General features: G+C 37.3%; 1 protein-coding gene across 1 annotated transcript in view; it reads right to left on the bottom strand.

Annotated features, from left to right (window-relative positions):
• The window catches only part of LOC122792903 (CUB and sushi domain-containing protein 1-like), a 4,548,980-nt gene that overhangs the window by 446,035 nt on the left and 4,082,299 nt on the right, over positions 1–20,646 (bottom strand). Inside the window, exon 53 of the mRNA XM_044060461.1 lies at positions 8,576–8,755. Within this exon, the coding sequence (XP_043916396.1) occupies positions 8,576–8,755 (180 nt within the window). The remainder of the gene's footprint in view (positions 1–8,575; positions 8,756–20,646) is intronic.

Genomic DNA, 20,646 nt, shown 5'->3' with positions numbered 1-20,646 from the left:
CCTTTTTTAGGCAAGGTTTAAATGACAAATTCACCACTGTAACAGGTACAAGCAAGAAGAATCTGAGGGTATTGCTACAAAATGCCAGAAGTCTAAATCTAAAATGCACTCACTCGAGGCACTCCTTAAAATGGAGAACATTGACATCTGTGCAGTGACAGAGACCTGGTTCAAGGTTCCAGAGAGTACTCCTGCATTACCAGGCTATAATTCATACCACACCTTTCGGCCACCTAACCTGGACCGAAACACTAAAGGCAGAGGCGTGTCCATATTCATTGAGGATATCCACACCTCCAGTCTAGTTGCTTAGCATAAGGCATCCGAGATTATCCAAGTGCAACTAACTCTGGGCAAGACTACAATCCAAATTGTAGCTTGCTACAGATCCTCCACCATGCTCCAGGATTCCCACTCCTCATTTCTTGATATACTGGAAAATATTAGGGTACAACCTAACACCCTAATAATGGGCGATTTCAACTACCCCACCATTAACTGGGAAAACTACTCATGTACCAACTCTTGTGCTCAATGTTTTCTGAAATTCATAAATTCCAATGCCTTGGATCAACTTATCCACACCCCTACCAGGGGCAGCAGTATCCTGGACATGGTTATTGCCAACATGGGCAACTGGTGCTCCACACCAGAGGACAATTCCTCATTGGTCAGATCCGACCACAAGCTAATCACCCTAAACATCCACATCCCTCCCCCAACCCCCATTAGGGAAACGACTGTAAAAAATTTCTCCAAAGCCAACTTCATGCTTCTTAAGGCAGAAGTGGCAAACCTCATGACACCCATGCTGACGGACAATAGAATGACTGCTGAATCCTACACAAATGTACTTTATAAACACTTACACGCTTGCATGGATCTTGCAATCCCTAACAGAACCAAGATGCTATCCTCCAAAAAAAGGAAGCCAATCTGGTGGTCCCCTGCCATAAACAAACTCTACAACAGAAGAAAGAAACTGTTGCATAAAAGAGTAAAATCCCATGATTAGAAAAACTCCCTGGTCAGCCTCAGTAAGAAGCTGAGATCCCTCATAAAATCCTCCAAAGCTAGTTACAAAAACAAAATCTCCACTGACTCTAAAGACAACCACAAAGCATTTTATAGCTATGTCAAGAATCTCAATGGCAACAGTCAGATCTGCTCTGAGTTACAGCACAATGGCACTAAATATACAGAACCAACTGATATTGGCAACATCCTGGCAGATAGGTTCAGTGCTAATGTTACCCCCTCTCATCCCCTAAAGGGCCCATCTCTATACCAGAAGAATGCAAAGATCCTGTAATCACAGCTGCACAGGTAAAAAACACACTCTCCAAAGCCAAGAACACAGCATCCATGGGACCTGACAACATCCCAGGCTGTGTTCTACATGAACTACAGAATGAACTGGCACCCCACCTAAGTACCATGTTCATTCGTAGCCTCACCTCAGACTATGTACCCACTGAATGATGCACAGCGACGGTTAAACAACTCCACAAAGGGGGAGCCACCACAGACCAAAGAAACTATTGCCCCATTAGCCTGATGAGCCTGGTCTGCAGGGCTATGGAACGTATCATCATGGAACTTATAAACAATGACACTGGTAATCTCCAAACTCAGGACCACATCCAGTTTGGGTTTGTAAAAGGCAGATCATGTCTCCTAAACCTGATAGACTTCTTTGAAGCAGTCACCAAAGCCGTAGATGAGGGTAAGGTGGTTCACACAGCCTATCTCGATCTCATCAATGCTTTCGACACCATCCCCCGCTCTGGAATTATAGATAAACTCACTAAACTAGGTATAAATCCCTATGTCACAAGACGGGTTGCCAACTGGCTCACTGACAGAACCCACACTGTGAAAGTAGCAGACTCCAAATCCAACTTCAGACCAGTGACAAGTGGAGTACCACAGAGTTCAGTCCTGGGTCCTCTCCCATTTGGTATCTACTTCTCTGAAGTACAAACTATCAGAGAAGGTATTTGGCTAATGAAGTTCGCAGATGACTGCAAACTAGGAGCCATAATCAAAACTCCGAAAGATGTGGACATCCTACAAAAGGGCCTCGCTGAGACAGATGCCTGGTGTCAAAGCCATGGCCTCAGGCTCAATGCCAAAAAGTGCATTGTCATCCCTTTTGGTAACAACTCTGTACCCATGAACTACCACATAGGTGGTAGTCTACTTAACACCAAAAGTGTGATGAGACCTTGGGACACAGGTGGACAGTAGTCTCTCCTTTGATAATCACATCGTCACAGTAGTCAGGAAATCCTTGTACGTGGCACACCTCATCACAAAAGGTTTCTCATCCAGGAAAAAAGAGGTCATTGTTCTCCTCTACTCGTCACTCATTAGACCCATTATAGAGTACAACGCCCCTTTTGGTATGTACCTCACAAGACATCTACAACAACTGGAAAGGCTGCAGAAACAAAGAGGATTACCGGCCTCAAACAGATGCCCTACGCAGACCGTCTCAAAAAACTGCAGCTTTACTCCGTCGCATATCGCCTACTCAGAGGTGATCTCTGCCTAACACACAAAGCTATGTCAAACCCAAAGCTTTTGGACATGCTCCACTTAAAGAAATCCCAATCCCAACAAGCTACACGCTCTAGGGTCCTAAACCTTGTCACCACAATAAACAGAACACACTGGAGGGATAGATTCCTGTCCCAGAGACTTCCCATACTCTGGAACAAACTCCCTATCTATATCAAACAAAGCTCCTCATTAGCACTCTTCTAGAAAAATCTTGATGATTGGATGGGAGATAGGAAATTCACCCAGGGATCACTTCTGTGGCCCTGCTCGACAGTGGCACAGGAAAATACTTTTCTTTGGTGGCAAAAGCCAGGGTACCTTTTGACTAGGCTTATATAGGCCCTAGGGCCAATAGCCTAGTACCTACCTATGAACCTAGTGTTGACCAGTAGGATCAGTATGAAGTGAATGACATCACTGACCTAGTAATCACCAGCAGGATCAGTATGAAGTGAATGACATCACTGACTTAATGTTCACCAGTAGGATCAGTATAAAGTTAATGACATCACTGACCTAGTTTTCACCAGTAGGATCAGTTTGAAGTAAATGACATCACTGACCTAGTATTCACCAGCAGGATCAGTATGAAGTGAATGACATCACTGACAATGTTCGCCAGTAGGATCAGTATGAAGTGAATGACATCACTGACCTAGTGTTCACCAGTAGGATCAGTTTGAAGTAAATGACATCACTGACCTAGTGTTCACCAGTAGGATCAGTATGAAGTGAATGACATCACTGACCTACTGTTCACCAGTGCAATCAGTATGAAGTGAATGACATCACTGACCCAGTGTGGAACTTCAAAGTTTCAGTTAAAGAAAGCTTTCACCGCTTCACTATATCTTCCTGACTGAGGAAGTTACATCACTTGGAAACCTAAAGAAAGTAGTAACCATCCTAAATTCAGGGCAAGATGGATGCAAAGTACTCATCTAAGCATACCAAATGAAAGTCTATATGACGTCTCATAATCGGGTAATTAAAAAGAGAAGAAAAATATCCAAACAAAGCAGGACTTAAAATACATTGGTACACTCTAATATGAGGGGTGTTCAGTCAACAGTAATACTTGAGACACTTGATTAATTTTTTCAGAAATTTGTGATATAAGAATACCTTCTTGTTGTTATGATCCATACATTAGCTTTGTAGCCTGTGTATAAACTTGACATCTGTTCATTGCGATGGAATTATAGACAGACATAAAGTAAGTAAAATTGTGTGTTTAGATTAATATTAAATTGCATTGGCTTTCACAGCACAGAAAGAAAATAGGACTAAGCTTATTACAAAGACACCACTGGACTACATCAGAAAAAAAGTACATTAAGACATACATCTTACAGGATTTTACTGTATTTGCATTAAAGCATACATTTCAGACAAACAGGAATAATATGTGGTTTTTCCAAAAACAAATAGTAAAATGAACAAACTATTGGAATATCTGCGGACAGTATTTACATTTCTGGGAATCAGCCAGAGTTTCTGATGCTATAAACTGCTGATATAAAACTAAAGTCACCATAATTTTGGATGACACACACAACCCTAAGTATCTTCCATCAGCAATCATGCATCTGTTACAAGCAACAAGCAGCAGAAGGAGTAGCAATTGTATCCCATACAGAAGATTAAAAATTGCCATCTTAGAAAAAGTTACAGTGACAAATTCATGAAGAGAAGTCTGCTAGTCTGACGCATGCAGAGAACATGTTGATGTAAATAAAGACATTTCCTTTCAAACGAGCAATTATAAACACTCTTCCTGTGTAGACTAACTCTAATTGTCTACACTTGAAGATACATCTGCTGAGTGCTGTTTTCGTACAGCTGATTAACCAAATGGCACCTGACTGAACTGAAAAAAATATTCACCCTGTACAATTTAGGTGGAGATCATGCGCTTCTTCAAAGGAAATAATCTATTTCTGAAACTGCAGCATCTTAGTGAAAACAGACAATTACTTTACACAGAGATTTGGGTTCTGGCATGCAATTACCAGCAAGCTGTACTTCAACAAACCTAGTTTCACCCAATACAAATTTACTGAAAAAATTAGTAACTAGAAAGTAAACAACATAACAGAAAGGTGACATCTCAAGAGGTAAACCGTCATGACTATCATCTATATGTGTCTCTGTGTATATCCTATACGTAGGACTCCCTAACATATGTGTGAAGACCAAAAAAGTCAGGCACATTCCTGTTAGTTATTATACTAATTTCAAGACTCAAAGTTTCTCCTTCCCCCCACTGTTCATAGGTTCATAGGTAGGTACTAGGCTATTGGTCCTAGGGCATAATTAAGCCTAGCCAGAAATTTTGTGCTATCAGCTCCCTCCCAAGTGGTTTAGTCACCTGTGCCCCTGTCGAGCAGTGCTACATAAGTGATTCCCGGGGTGAATTTCCTGTTTCCCATCCACTCATCAAGATTTCTTTTGAAGAGTGCCAACGAGGAGCTCTGCCTCACATATAGGTTGTGCATGCAATCTCTCTCTCTCTGTATATATATATATATATATATATATATATATATATAATTTTGTGGCATTTGGTGAATTACACAGCTTGTTGATGGCTACTTATGCTGTTAGAAGCTGTTGAACATGCAACTAGCTGACTACAGAATCATGCAATAACAACTGCTGCTTCATTATAGAATTTTAGAATTTCTCTTGTACAACTGGGCAATACTATTGTTAGTATATATATATATATATATATATATATATATATATATATATATATATATATATATATATATTGGTATATGTGTGCATGTGTGTGCGTGTGTGCTTATTTTAGGGATTGTAGTGGGGGAGTCTCACATTAAAGGGGTGTGAATTGCAACACCCACTCATGTAAAACATGTTTGTTTGGGGAGGTTTCTTTGATTTGCTTTTGACCATACTGATTTTGTTGATAATTTGTTTTGCTGAGTTGTGTAGTTTATGCGGGGGTATTAATGGACTTGCATTTTGACAATTGACAATATACTCTTACATGTGTGTGTGCATGTGTGTGTGTGTGTGTGTGTGTGTGTGTGTGTGTGTGTGTGTGTGTGTGTGTGTTTATAAATATATATATATATATATATATAGATATATATATATATATATATATATATATATATATATATATATATATATATGTATGTATATATATATATATATATATATATTTCTGTGTGGGGGGGTTCCCCTTTAAAACATAGAAAACCCATAACATCTAATTTCAAAACAGCGAGACCATAAGATCGAAAATGCGTAAGATCTAAAACACATAACATTGAATCTCACAACACTGAAAATGCATAAAATTTAGTTGTGTATTATAAAACATGTAAATGGTATAGTTTATTTTGTTAATCTCTATACAGTGTTTATTATGCCACTCTGTATGTGTTTTAGAACATACAGGTAAGTGATTTACACATTATGTTTACATTGTTTATTGTGATGGCAATACAGTGGGGTTAGGACATTTAACTTTTTCCCACTGTAGTGTGATCTTGGAGTTGGTATATTTAATTTACGGGGGGGTGTTTGGGGTAGAGATCCCCATTTGGGGGGAGCAGTGGGGTTTGCGCCCCTGCAGAAACATAGTAAAAAGTGTGTGGGATGTTATTTACACTTGCTTTGTAGTGCTTGATGCTGTGAGATTTGATGTTATGCATTTTCAATTATATTGTCTCGATGTTTTGAAATTAGATGTTATGGGTTTTCAATGTTTTGAAGGGGAACCGTATGTGTGTGTGTGTGTGTGTGTGTGTGTGTGTGTGTGTGTGTGTGCGTGTGTGTGTGTGTGTGTGTGTGTGTATGTGTGTGTGTGTGTGCATGTTGTATATATATATATATATATATATATATATATATATATATATATATATATATATATATATATTTATGTATGTATATATGTGTCTATTTTTCAATATTGACACTTCAAAAAGTTGAACCTCTTATGGTTAATACCATATGTTTGACTTTCCAAAAAGTGGAAAAAAAAAACACAAAAAATATATTTTTGCTGGGAAGGCAAGCCTGCCTGCACTTCCCACACCCCCTGCAAATTATATACATCATCTGTGAAATCCTACTACAGTGGGAAAAGGATACATTTCCTGATCCCCACTGTACTGTGATCACCTTACCTATCCATCAACTTTTTGGAAAGTCGAACACTTGGTCTCAACCATATGAAATTTGACTTTCTGAAGGGTTAATCTTCTGAAGGGGAGCCATATTACCATATAATGTCAAAGTATATATAGTAATAGGGATGTGGCAGGCAATATTTGTTTTGTATTTTTTTTTTCATTTCAGTGAAACATTCCATCAGCATAATTTATCCATGGAATGTGCATCATACTAGTGATTCTGAGATACTAAGTTACGTGTGTGTGTGTGTGTGTGTGTGTGTGTGTGTGTGTGCGTGTGTATGTGTGCTTTTGCAATGATCCATGATCATATCATCATATATCGGCTACATAACCCAACAGCTATGGCAGCATTGAACGACTCATTGCATGACACAGTTAATGAATGCAACTTCAATCATGAGAAAAACTGTTGGAAACTACCTAATTGTACAACACATGTACAGTTAATGCTCCCAAATGTACAAATCCAGAAACATCAAAGGCTTCATTTAAATATGCATCTGTACAAACAAAAATACAAGTTTAATAAACTATCTCACTTATAATGATCTGTAATAAATGAAAGATTTGCTTAAACAGTCATCAAACTTCCCATCAGCAGTATGAAAAGTCTACCAGAAACTAGGCAAATTTTGTAGTAATCCACTGTATCCTTCTAATGAGTCCTACATAATTTCAGATAATTCAGCCATTCTGCTTTCTAGGAAACACTATTTAATGAATGAATCACAAACCAACTCCAATACATAGCAGGTTTGCTCCCCCCAACCCCCCCCCCCCCCACACACACACACACACACTCCCAAAACAATGACAAAAGTAACTCCATGGTTTCATAACTGTGACTACATGTTGATCAAAATTGTAGTACCATAGTCTACCAAAGGAGGCTTGACAATAGCATAATCCAACACTGAAACATATCATCAGGTTTTGACAGTTTATGTTACGGTCAGTATACTGAATACTCAAACAGACAAACTGCAACCTCATATAGACAGATATTCCCATTTATATTGCAGACTTCAGAAAGTATTTCATGAAGTTAAACCATCAATTTTGTAAGTTTTGTAGTATAGAAGGACAGATCCCATGGCTGTGGCTTAGCTGACCTGGATTCCATTAGTGACCAAGGCATAATAATGGCTAGTGAGATGCATGTAGCTGTGAAAATAATCAGTGTAATTGTCATGCTGAACCTGGGGGGAGGGTGCATGTGTTAGCGATATTCTTGTCATGCAATGAGATTCTCTGATAGAGATCAGGGAACCCAATCAAAAGTGTCACCTTACTAGGGCGTTACTGATGACAGAGCAAGACAGCCAACATTTGCAAAAGTAAATGCTGTCCACCACTTTGCATTCACATCATGCTGTACTCTGAACACAAACTAAAAATGGATAAGTATAGGTCATGCACATAAGAAAAAAGCAATATGTCTAAACTGATCATTCATCACCAGTGAATGGCAAACATAAAAATCACCAGATAATACTTTCCTTATAACACTTTTCTTGCATTCAAATATGTAGCTGACATGTTCAGTTTTCTAAAGCAACAAATAAACTGACTGAACTGGATAGGCACTCTTAAAATGTTGTATGCATCATTTGTCAAATTATATGGATTCTAGTGCAGCATTAGGATGTCTTAAGATATTTATATAAAGTTGACTCCTAATATGTATGTCAACAAATATTTATACCATCTATCTGCAAAATCGTGTATTATATCATTTACAACCTGGGAGCAACATTGCTGAAAATGATTGTGTCTTTCTTAATATCTTGTTTCTACTTTTTTTTTCAGAATCGGATTTGAAGGTCATCGATTACCTTTACAGACTGGTGCTTTTCCTGACCATTTTGCATCTCCTTTGCATGTTCGATGCTCTGATCCTCCTGCAAGGTAAAATCCAACCTGACAGGTATAAATCAAAGTATATCCTAATGTAGGCAGATCTATCGCTCTCACATCTACATGGGCAGGATTCTCTGGTTGACGACAGGAATGAGCTAAAACAGAAAGAGTATAGACAAACTTAATTACTTATATGCAACTTCTCAGAGCACTTAAAGTACCACATTTCACAACAGCATGTTCTAATTCACATTTTACAAAATCATTACAACAAAAAGATAGTTTTGTGTGAATATATTCAAAGTAGCTGAACAAGTTTTATTTCATTGGTAGTAAAGCACGTTTTTCCTTGCCATTAGATTTGCAGACTATACCAGTGGTAATGACTCTTCACTTCCATCTGAAGAAAATACTACCTTTAACCACAGGGCAGAAAATGCCTTTTATGCATATTATACATTGCCAAAGAATAAACACAAGTATTGCTTCATACAATGTTTTCTTTTTTTTAATTAATCAAAAATGAGTTTAGAAAGTAATTAATAACATGGAGGATTTTTTCTATTATGCTTTACTTGCAGAAAAAGCTAGGCCATTATCCACTTACACGGTAAAATGTACCAGAGCTCTGTTGTCTTGTAAGCTGTAAACCCAAACTTTCTTCAACAGCTAGACTATGATGAGCCATATTTCTTCATCTAGGACTACTTTTCTTCTATTTTATAGCTCTTACAGATTACTGGTAGAAAGATGTTCATGGATTTTTATACCTAATTAAGAAAATGGCCGACAGTGCATGCATGACTGAATGTTGCAATATTAAATAGCATCTAAATGCAATAATTACTAATTAATTTATGCAGAAAGAGGGCATGTATACTTTTGAGTTTTTCTCTGAAATCCTGAATATGTATTGTCCCTCACTACCTAATACTCCATTACAGCAAACAGAGCAGCATGCCTAAGGGCCGTGCACAAAAAGCAGAACAGTAGAGTATCAACATTCACAGGTATACTGATCGAGGGGAACATTGATTGCATAAGTCCTCTGTAATTTCTTTTGACTGACGTCCGATTTTGTTGAACTCCTTAGCATGAGACCCAATTGTAAAAGGTCATAGGAGGCTGTTTACCTACTGTCAAGTACCCCCAAGTACTATTATGATTGTGTGCCCCACTAGGGAAGCCATTAACAAGTTTATCTTTTCCTCTATGTTAACAATGAGAGGAACACAGACTGTCTTGTTAAAAACACTATCACTCAATATTATAAGTAATATTTTTTTCACACAGGAGATTGCTTGGGTTCATAAACTTCCAAATGTGTATGTGTGGTAACCTTTGGATGGCCCTTTTATTTTATAGCAATGGAAAGAGCACAGCTAGTACTAAGGAGGTATGACAGACTTTGGCCTAACTCCAATCAGTACTGTGTTTCTTTTTTATTACTATGCGGACAGACCTGATTTTTATGTGGGCTTATACTGCAAATTCAGCTGTTGAACAGTAATGTTGTTAAGTACTTTTAACCAGCTGTAAGGATTTGGGGAACTGTTGATCAAGAAAGAGTGGAAAAAATAACAGTTATATCACGGTAATGGCTATGTAAATTTGTTGACCATTGGTAAGATGGGATAAGAATTTTATGGATGAAGCACTGCTGTGATAATGTAAATTAGGCTGTGAAAAGTTAGTGCCATGTTTGACAAACATTAATTCACATGGGAAAATGACAAATAGTATGTAACACATGGAGTGTCCATAGTGCCAAATGAATGCCCTTAAATAATATTATTGCTATAGTGAGGTTCTTAAGAAGAATGCACTAATAAAAGTCCAACAGTGTTCATATAATAACATAAACTACATCAGAACTGTGAGTCAACTGACTTTTAGTATGTTCTTACCAAATTAGTTGAAGACAGCTTTAGTGTATATGTGACCGTGAATGTCAAGAGAGGTGAAAATTCTCACAAACACGCTGTCCAGTAAACAGAAGGGTAAACAGAAATGAAAGCATAGTACTGGAGACATGGATTTTTAGATACAACTTCAGTTTTGTCTTGATACATCAACTCGGAGAAAAAAATAAAAGCTTCTGGGTAAATCAGGCACTGGTGCATACCTGTATTAGATATTGAGCACTGCGGTATAATTTATACTTTCTTTTACAAAACTACAGGCCTGTAAGATCCCACTGAAATTCCAACAAGAGTGATTAGGATCCTAGGAACAGCAAAATATTAAATGATAACTGGGGGGATATATATACACTAATCATAAAACCTGTAGTAGATCAGGGTATTCCCCTGCTCTGTAGTACAGTATTCTCAGAGTCAGTACATATTAGTAGAGGGGTGTACAGAGTGGGAGGTGGTAAACACATCTTGCAAAAATGCTTCAAAACTGTATACATGAGTTTAGGAATTAGCTACTTACTTAGGAGAACTGAACTTTAATTTTTTGAAATGTTGGAGTTCAATGGTATTTGGTATTGCACTTTCAATAGGGAGTCCAAGTCTATGTAGCACAACTAAGTGCTGCAGATTGACGCTCCAGATTGCACAAGGAATTATGATTGACTCATGTATGACAACTCTATTTTGTTAAATACTCTTGAAATTACCTCAAAAAAAAAATCCAACTTTTTGAACACGTAACACAGAGGACAATGATTAGGTCTACAATTATAACTGATTTATTATACTTTTGAGATACTGATGTCAAGAAATTCAAGTTGAAAGTGAACTTCAGACGTTTCATACTTTGAAAAGAGTCAGTACCTTAAACACCATGGACATAAACAACAAAAAATATGTAGCTGTGTTATTTGGTACTAGTAAATGACTACAGTCTACTTATACTCTTCACATACAGGACCCTCTCAACCAGCCTTTTCCATGCTATTCATTTCCATGCATTTCCATTCCATTGGCCAAAAATATCTAGGCCTTTTGCTTGATCAAACACTTTCATTTTTTACTCATGTGGAAACTCAAGCACATCTGTTCCAATAACAAGTTAGAATTGCTTATAAAATCTCAAATCTGTTGGTAAAGAAAACCAGGCAAGCCACTGTCACTGATGTTCTCCTCCCCAAAGTTGAATAAGCATACCCCTTATTGCACTACACCCCTCAAAAACACAAAACTAGTTCAATGGACAGAAAACAAGATCTGCCCTTTACATACCTTTTACCACCCTTTGAACATAACTAACACTTAAAAAAATGCAATTTGCACCCAGGAGACACTATAGTATCCTTTCCTCTGAATATATTTCCTTTTTAAGCTTATCAATGATTGCAACTGCCCCCACATTAAAAATGTCCGTTTTCAGGGACATCAAACCTACTCTCTAAGAAGCACCAACCATGAACTCCTTGAAGTTGCTAAGACACAATTCAGCAAACTAGTACCAGCATAATGGAACAAAATCCCACAAGACATTAGGTCAGCTATGACCATCACAGATATTACAACAATTTTGAAAACACACGCAAAAGGCTCTTTCAGTGTCAGTGCTTTGATAATCATGGATAATCATTTCATCACAAAACTCTTCTCCATCTCAAATTTTTCCAGGTTTAAATGAAGCAATTTTGATCAAAAGTGAATTGAAGTTTAGAGCATCAAAGTTATAACTGTGATTTAAGAACACAAATCAAGTTTAAAACATGGACATTGTCCACAATCGTTTTCGCTGATTTTGTGTATATAACAATTGTATTGGTGTTTTAAGTACAATTTGTTATTGGTGTGTTCTGCCAATGCAAGGATTTTATTGGCTCATTATACACTTTGTTTATTGGGTACAACAGAATATTAATAATGAAATGCAGTGGCTATTTTGTACTAATACTTTCATTTTTCTAGGTTTAAATGAAATAATGCTGATTTATAAGTAAATTAAATTCTAGAGCATTTAAGTTAAAAAAGAAGATTTAGAAACATGAAATGTGTTTGAAACAATGGAATAGTATTTGTAACTTTTTTGGCTGATTTTGTCAATACAATGATTTTACTGGTGTGTTGAGTACTATTAGTTTATTGACAGCTTTTGCTAATACAGATATTTTATTGGTTTAATATATACTTGTTATTGGTTGAATGTAGAGGTGTGCTCTATGGAAAAGGTTTTTAACTGGCTGTTTTGTCATATAATTTATGGTTTTGAGGATGTCTTATATAAAAAGTAGATGAAAGTGCTTAACCATTTGTTTTATTAAAGTTCATTCTGAATCTTATTGCCTGATTGTTTGTTATTCATTATATTGGAGGAGTTTACATTTGAGAGCCAGTGTGGTGTTTGGTGGATTTGGTTCTTTTCCAACTCATGTACACATTCATTTATAGCCATGATATGTATTCTTCAACTCTCTGTTCATACTTCTCTATATTCTTCTCTTTCTTCCTCCTACAAACATCTCATGACTACATTTTCTACTCTGTAGCTTCTCTCACTTGTACCTTCTCTCTCATTCTCACTTCTTCTCACCTTCTTCTGCACTTCAGCTGTCTCTGTCTCTCATGTTAGCTTTACTCTATCTCTGGATAATTATACTTAACCACTACCTCCACCTTTTCTTTTGTATGTCATCTCATTTCATTAGCTTGGCTAACAAATGTGCAAATAAATTAATTAATAAAGCCATAAATAAAAGTAGTTGTAACACATATAGTACTACCACAAAGAAAGACAAGTGGCCATAAGTGTACCCTCTCCTCAATTTGAAAAAGTTATTAAGAACTTCATTCTGTCACATGTTTTGGGACAGTGAGAAATATGTTACAGCTTTCAAAGTTGGCAGGATTCTGAGATGCAGTACTTGGTGGATGTTACCTGTGGCAGCATGAGACTAAACAATAATAATCTTAAGTGCACAGCAAGGCTGCTGTGCACTTTTAGTGTCACAAAACTGCATAAAACAGAGAATTAAGATTAGGTCTCCAACCATAATCAACATAAGACCTGTTCAAAGCACCCCTCTCCCCAACTGGTATTATGATCAAGTCTCTCATTAGGACCTGTAAACTAGTTTATCTTTTTTCCAAATGTTGGAGCACTATCATTATTTCACCCCACGCACTACAAGGCTGTTATGTATTTTTCTGACATCACAGCAGTGCAAAACAATGATGATTATGATCGAGTCACTGATCATATTCATCTTGTTATGTGTTCAATACATGGACGCCAAGAAATCACCTAGATAGTGAAACCTGAGAAGTGAAATTAAGCATTTATTTTGAGAGCATATAATAAAGATTAATGATTGGCGACTTAATGATAATTCTTTTCAGTGCATGGAGCATTGTCTGCTCCATGTATTACCACTTATAGAAAACAAGTGCAGGTGTGTAAAGTGTTTTACCAACTTTGAAAGCTGGTAAAGCATTACCACTGTCAAAAAGACAACAACACATCTCTCAGCTTCTTTACTTAACAATTCTGGACAAATACAAAAATAATAGGGGCAAAGGATGAAAATCAGGGAAGTTTTTAAATACTGGTTTTATTTACTTAAAAGGTTAATGTAACAAAAAGTTTTGCATTAACATATATTTTCTGACTGATATGAAGTATGAAACTCTAATGTCTGTCATTACTGACTGACTATAATCTTCAGTGAGTTACAAGAAAATCAAAAAAAAAAAAAATAAAATAAAAATTATGAAGGGGCATAGCAAAAATATAAGAAACTCAGGGACATTTGAGAGGCATGTACAGCAGGCAGAAATGAAGCTGTTTTACCTTCCACTGTATTTCTTTGCTGGCTGTCACTGTTGCTTCTAGTCCTTATCATGAGACCCAATAGTAACAACTCTTGAGGGTGTTAAATGATTGTTAGTCCCCCCCCCCCAGCACTGTTACAGTTGTGTCTTACATTAGTGCAGCTGTTAACAACTTTATCATTTTCTTGATATCACAGCATATTCTCTGTACTCATGCATAAATTCATAGATTGTTACTAAGCTAATGACCTGGGGGGGGGGGGGGGGTTCTAAGCCCAGCCTAGTTTTCATAAAAGAATAATGACATCCTGTATCCAAACAGGACACATGGGACAGGCATTTATAAGCTACCTCTGTCTATAAGGGACATGTGTGCCAGGCCCAGAGAAAATTTGTCTAGGTTGCACTTAAATTGGGTAATAGATGAACTCAGCTTCACTTGGAAGGGAAGCCTGTTCCATATGATGGGCAGTCTCTGGGACAGATATTTGTCTCTCCAGCATGTTCTGTTTAAGTACCAAAGAAAATTCAGGTCCTTAGACTGTGTATTTCTGGTACTGTTTGATTTACGAATATGCAGGAGATTCATAAGTATGGGGTTTGTGGGTACCTTGTAAGCCAAGCATAGATCACCCATACACAATCTATAGGAGACCAAGTTTTGGCAAAAGGCTTTAAGGCAGTCTGTGTAAGGTTGGTTTGTTATGGTTGTATTCTTTTTGTATGAAGCCTCTGAGGTCATTCTAGTTGCTGCATATACCTAGTCAGGTGCGTAACGAAGGAAGCATTGTACTCTATGATTGGTCTGATAAAGGCACATACAGTGGGATAATGACCTTCTTAGATCTAGATGGCATGCCCCTAATGATAAGTTGGGCAACATAAAAGAAGTTACGTCTACTTTTTATATATATATAACCAGATCCCTGACCACTGGGTCGACTCAACTGTCCAAAACTGTCCAGATTTTTGCAGCATGTCCAGATTTTATCTCATATTTTTGGCTGTTTCTCATGAAATTATGGTTTTCTAGCAAATCCTTGAGGACTGAAGTCAGAAAGTAATGACAGACAAGTGAGTTCAGACTTCATAATCTTCAGAAAATCCTTGCTAATTTATTTATTTATTTATTTGCAGTTTGATTACCGGGGAAGTCTACTGGGCTGAACTGACCCATTTTCAGTGGAGGCCTGGGGAGAAATGCTCCAAGATGCATTATACAATTTAGATACAACTGATAGTTAATATTAAAGATAATATTATGTAGAATAGTAACTCATAAATGCATTCAGTATCATGCATAGTTAACAAATTCATTAAGCTTGAAGGTAGGAATCATACAGTTTCATTTGAGGAAAACAGATATGTGTTAGGTGTGGATACAGTTTACATACAAACCTTTTAAGAAAATGTAAATACGCTTTACATACACACATCAACAGTAGAATGCTATTTAGGTTGCAAAAACAGTTGTTCTATCAACTTTCTATGTTTGTAAGAGAAATATTTAAAAATATATACTTACTTTTGGGCCTTTTCCCCATTATTTATGAATATGTCCATTTTTTTTTCTAAGAGGTTGAGCATTTTGTTAGGGATGTATTGTTACCATGATAATTAGCCAGGATGGTTGACTTCTCAAAGGGTACAATTATGCATTTGTTAGCATTGAGTTTAAGATCATGGCTTTGGCACAATTTTTTAGTCAAAGACAAGCCTTCTTGAAGAAAGCTAGTGTCTGCAGGGGAGTTGATGATAACTGCCAGCTTACAAATATCTGCAAACTTAGCCAACTATAAACCTTCAGTGTTTGCTTCCACTTCAGAGAAATAGATGCCAAAATGGAGCAGGCCCAGTACCAAGCCCTGGGGGACTCTGCCAGTGAATGGCCTCTTAGTGGAAGTGATGTCACCTGTCTTGACCTCATGTGTCTATCATTGAGGCAGTTGGCTATCCAGCAGATGAAAAAAGGGGTTATACCTAATTTAGTGAGCTTGTCTATAATGCCTGAGTGGGGTTTTGTATCAAAAGCCTTGGCCAGGTTGAGGTAAGCTGTGTGCACAGTCTTACCCTCATCCATTACTTTGGTGATCTTGTCAAAGAAGTCCACCAGATTTAATAGGCATGACCTTCCTTTAACAAAGCTGAACTGTGATAAGTCCAGTGTTTGCAGGTTAACTATTCCCTCATTTATCATGTCCATGATGATTAATTCCATGGCCTTACGTATGAGGTCGGTCAGAGTTATGGGTCTGTAGTTACTCAGATCAGTGGTTGGATCTCCTTTGTGCAGTGGGATGAATGCAGCTATCTTTCATTCCTTGGGCATAAAGCCTGACTGCAGGCTGCAATTAGAAAGTGATTTTAATGTTTCATGCTATTTAGTAACTATCCTGGGGTGTTTTTGGGGCCATTGATGCAGGTTTTTTTGGCCTTGGAAAAGTGATTTGAAGACCTGTTTCCTAGTAATGGTTGGGAGGATTGTGGTATGCGGTATTTCCTTTGGACTATCATGGGGGTGTGGGGGGAGATTGAGCTGAACCTGTTAGCCTAAAGGTTGGCAATGGCTTCCAGTTTAGTGAGGGTGATGCCAGTCACAATAAGTTCTGCATATTGTTGGGTATTTTGCTTGAGGTAATAGACATAACGGTAGAAAGTTTTGTGGTTTTCCTTTGTCTGAGAACCAAGTTTTCCTTCAAATTTAACCTTTGAAGTATTAATTAAGCATCTTAGCTGCCTGTTTATATTGGTCAGGGTCAGGCATGTTTGTATCCCTGGTAGAAGAATGAACCAACTGTTCCTGGATTTTAGTATTAACAAAGTTTAGGAATTGCTGGGCTTGTGCGCTAGAAGTGGTATAGGATTCCCAATCTATAGAGAGGCAGTTGAGATCCCCCATGTAGATAGTATTGAGTTGAACAGTGAGAAACTTTAGTACATTGACATAGGTAGTATGGGTTTCCTGGGACATGGAGGGGGACCTGTGGGTTGCAAGTCATGGTAAGAGATCCTGTTTGTGGTGAGTTGTACAAGTTCCCCTGGGTCATGCGCTTTAACTTGCCTGGATGTGAGGTTGTTTTGAATATAGCATGAGACTCCTCCACCTTAGTTACACCATTCATCTGTTTTTTGCTATTTTCAAACTGTAACCAATTCTCTCAATGTATTACAAACTAGTTATGACTGGTGAACCATTTACTATCCTCTATATCATTTGAAATTGTTCACTTAAATATTTTATGTTCAAGAAAATTATAAATGGTTGCTTTCATAGAGGTAAATACCAAATAACTGTGGCTATGCAGAGAATCATTTAACAAAACAATGTGCTGTCCACATTTTGTATAAATTGAAATTGATATAAAACAGGCCAGAAACACATATATGTATTCAACAGTTTGCTTGTGCAACAAGCTCATATATTTGATAATATGCTTCTGGCAAACTCAAAGACTACCCTGCATATATAGACAGGCAGACAGACAGGCAGATAAGCAGGTATAGGCAGGTATAGACAGGAAAACTGACGGACAGTCTTATAGTTAAAGACCATGTATAACTTCCCATTTTATGAAATAGTAAAACTATAGCATAAATGAATAATACACATATTCTATTAATTGGAAAAATGGCTGAAAGCATAACCAATATATGAAATGAGGAGTTCTAATCATAATTTAGTGCTCTGTTATTAAACCTGTGCACGTGTACATCCTAGCCTTTCCAAAAACGTGTGTCTGAATGTCACCTTCACAAATGATATAATGACATCCTTTGAAACTGTCCGCTGTAGCAATGTGTTATTGACGTCACCAGTAGTGTGACTGTATAATTAGTTAGAATCTATTATCATTGGTCATGAAGAGATGCTTGAATGAAAAGATCAACACTCCTTGTAAGAATTAAGCTAACTACATATTTTGTAGCATTAAGAAATGATTTAAAATAGATAAATCATGAAAACAGGAAGCATTTCCAGTAAAGCACATTTTACAAATAAATATCAAGTAGCTTAAAATCTTTGAATTCTTAAAAAACGTGATAATTTTCTGCATTCATAGCATTGAATACTAATCATTTGTAATGTTGCACAGAAGCACTAGGCTAAACATTACAAATAACTTGAGTTATTATGTGTTGACTGCACTTTGTGTAAACCAAAAATGGATATTAAACAGGACAGGAAAAAAGTGCATGCTCTTCAAGTGTCTGTATAGCAAAGTCATTTATTTCTTAAAATCATTTGAGCAAATTCAATGGATAGTTTGCACAGACAGATACAGAGGGAATGACAGAGGCAAAGAGAGATAGACAGTCTACTCTTAAATATAATAAAGAACTTGATTTTGGAATTCACAAAAACTGCACATCAACCAAGTAATACACACTTGCTATTAATTACAAATTATTAATAGGTTGATAAATAAAATTAGCAGTTCTGATCATAATTTAGTGGTTTATTAATGTGCGCACCTGAATGTTATATTCAAAAGTGACGATATTATTTGGATTTAGCTGAAGTGATTCATAAGGGCAAAATATAAAATGACACAGAAAGCTGCATGCAGACATTCCTTTTCATGCTGTTCACCACACTTTCAACTTTCTTGTATTTATAATCTGACTCTGTAGTTTTGTTTCTTCTCCTGTAAGGGTCCCTAGTGTACTCCACATTCTGAAAATCATCATGAAATACAACTCACCCAAACACACACACTAGCATTCTGATGCACTTAAAATAGTAATAGTTCAAACTGTTTTTTCCAAGCTTTTTTTTTCCTTGTACAGTAGTCGACCTCTGGGCCACATCATGAGTTGAATTTTTATTCTGGGATTTTTGCGGTCTATATTATAAAATCGTACAACCAAAATGTCGACTTACCTTTGATCAACACATAAACGTCGAAGCTGCACTTCATCCAAACTCCAAATAATTGATTTCTTTCCAATGGAAAGAAATCGGTAGGCCAACAATGGACACCACATTAAAATAAACACTATTAAGTGGGGGGCTTCACCCCTCACCTCCCCAACTAAATAATCTAACTCTGAGATCACACTACAGCCAGGAAAAGTGCAGATGTAACAAAACGACAAGCCAATGTCTTTCCCTTTGAAAGAAATCGATGATTTGGTCATTCGATGAAGTGCAGTTTTGACATTTAGATTTTGATGAAAGGCAAGTTGACATTTTGGTTGCTTGGCTTTATAATATAGACCCAATTTTTAATGGTTAGCTAGTGGCAAAATACCAAAAAGGGAAATGAAGGTACCTAATGCCACTGAGTAACATGAGAAGCATTAAGACAACTACTGATATGCACAAATCAAAACCTGGCACATGCATAAAAACATTCATATTTGCCAGGTACTTCAAAATTATTCTTTTCTTCATAATTATGCAATTTTTTCCAAGGTGGAGGTCTACAGTGCAGATGAAGTATTAGGAAAGGTGATATTTGTAACAGAAGTTAAGCATTAGGAAAAATTTATACAGCTCTTCTTAGTTAAAGTGTATAGAAATTACCAAATTGCTACCTCCATAAGGAACCTTTGAGGTCACTCTATTGGCTGCATATGCCAGGTCAAGTACATCCCAAAGGAAGCATTGTACTCTATGATTGGTCTGATAAGGGTGGAGTACAGTGGGATATTGACCTCTTTGGACCTAGATGCCATAGCCTTATTTATAAGTTGTGCAGCATAAAAGGATTTCCTTACCACAATGGCCACATGGTGGTCAAAGGTAAGGCAGCTTTCGACATACAGATCCCTGACCACTTGGTTGACTCTTCAGGGTGTAGTATCAGCATGGTAATTAGTCTGGATGTTTGACTTCTCAAAGGGTACGATTAGCATTTCTTAGCACTGAGTTTAAGACCATGGCTTTGGCACCATTTATTAGTCAGAAATAGACTTTGAAGAATACTATTTTTTGCAGGAGAGTTAATAATAACTCCCAGCTTGCAATAATCTGCAAAGCCCCAGCTTGCAATCATCTGCAAATTTAGTCAGCCATAAACCTTCAGCATTTGCTTCCATTTCAGAGAAATAGATGCCAAAATGGAGCAGGCCCAGGGCCGAACTCTGGGGATCTCCACTAGTGACTGGCCTCTTGATGGAGGTGGACTCACTTATTTTGGTCTCCTGGATCCTATCAGTGAGCCAGTTGGCTATCCAGTAGATGATAAAAGGGTTTATACCTAAATTAGTGAGCTTGTCTGTAATGCATGAGTGGGGGATTGTATCCAAAGCCATGGCCAAGTCGAGGTAAGCTGTGTGCACAGTCTTACCTTCATCCAGTGGTTTGG

Source organism: Protopterus annectens, chromosome 2.part0 (genome assembly GCF_019279795.1).
Source record: "Protopterus annectens isolate FY-2018-M chromosome 2.part0, PAN1.0, whole genome shotgun sequence".
Classification (NCBI taxonomy): Eukaryota; Metazoa; Chordata; order Ceratodontiformes; family Protopteridae; genus Protopterus; species Protopterus annectens.
The sequence above is the reverse complement of the archived record's forward strand: the minus strand, read 5'-3'. Positions and strand labels throughout refer to the sequence as shown.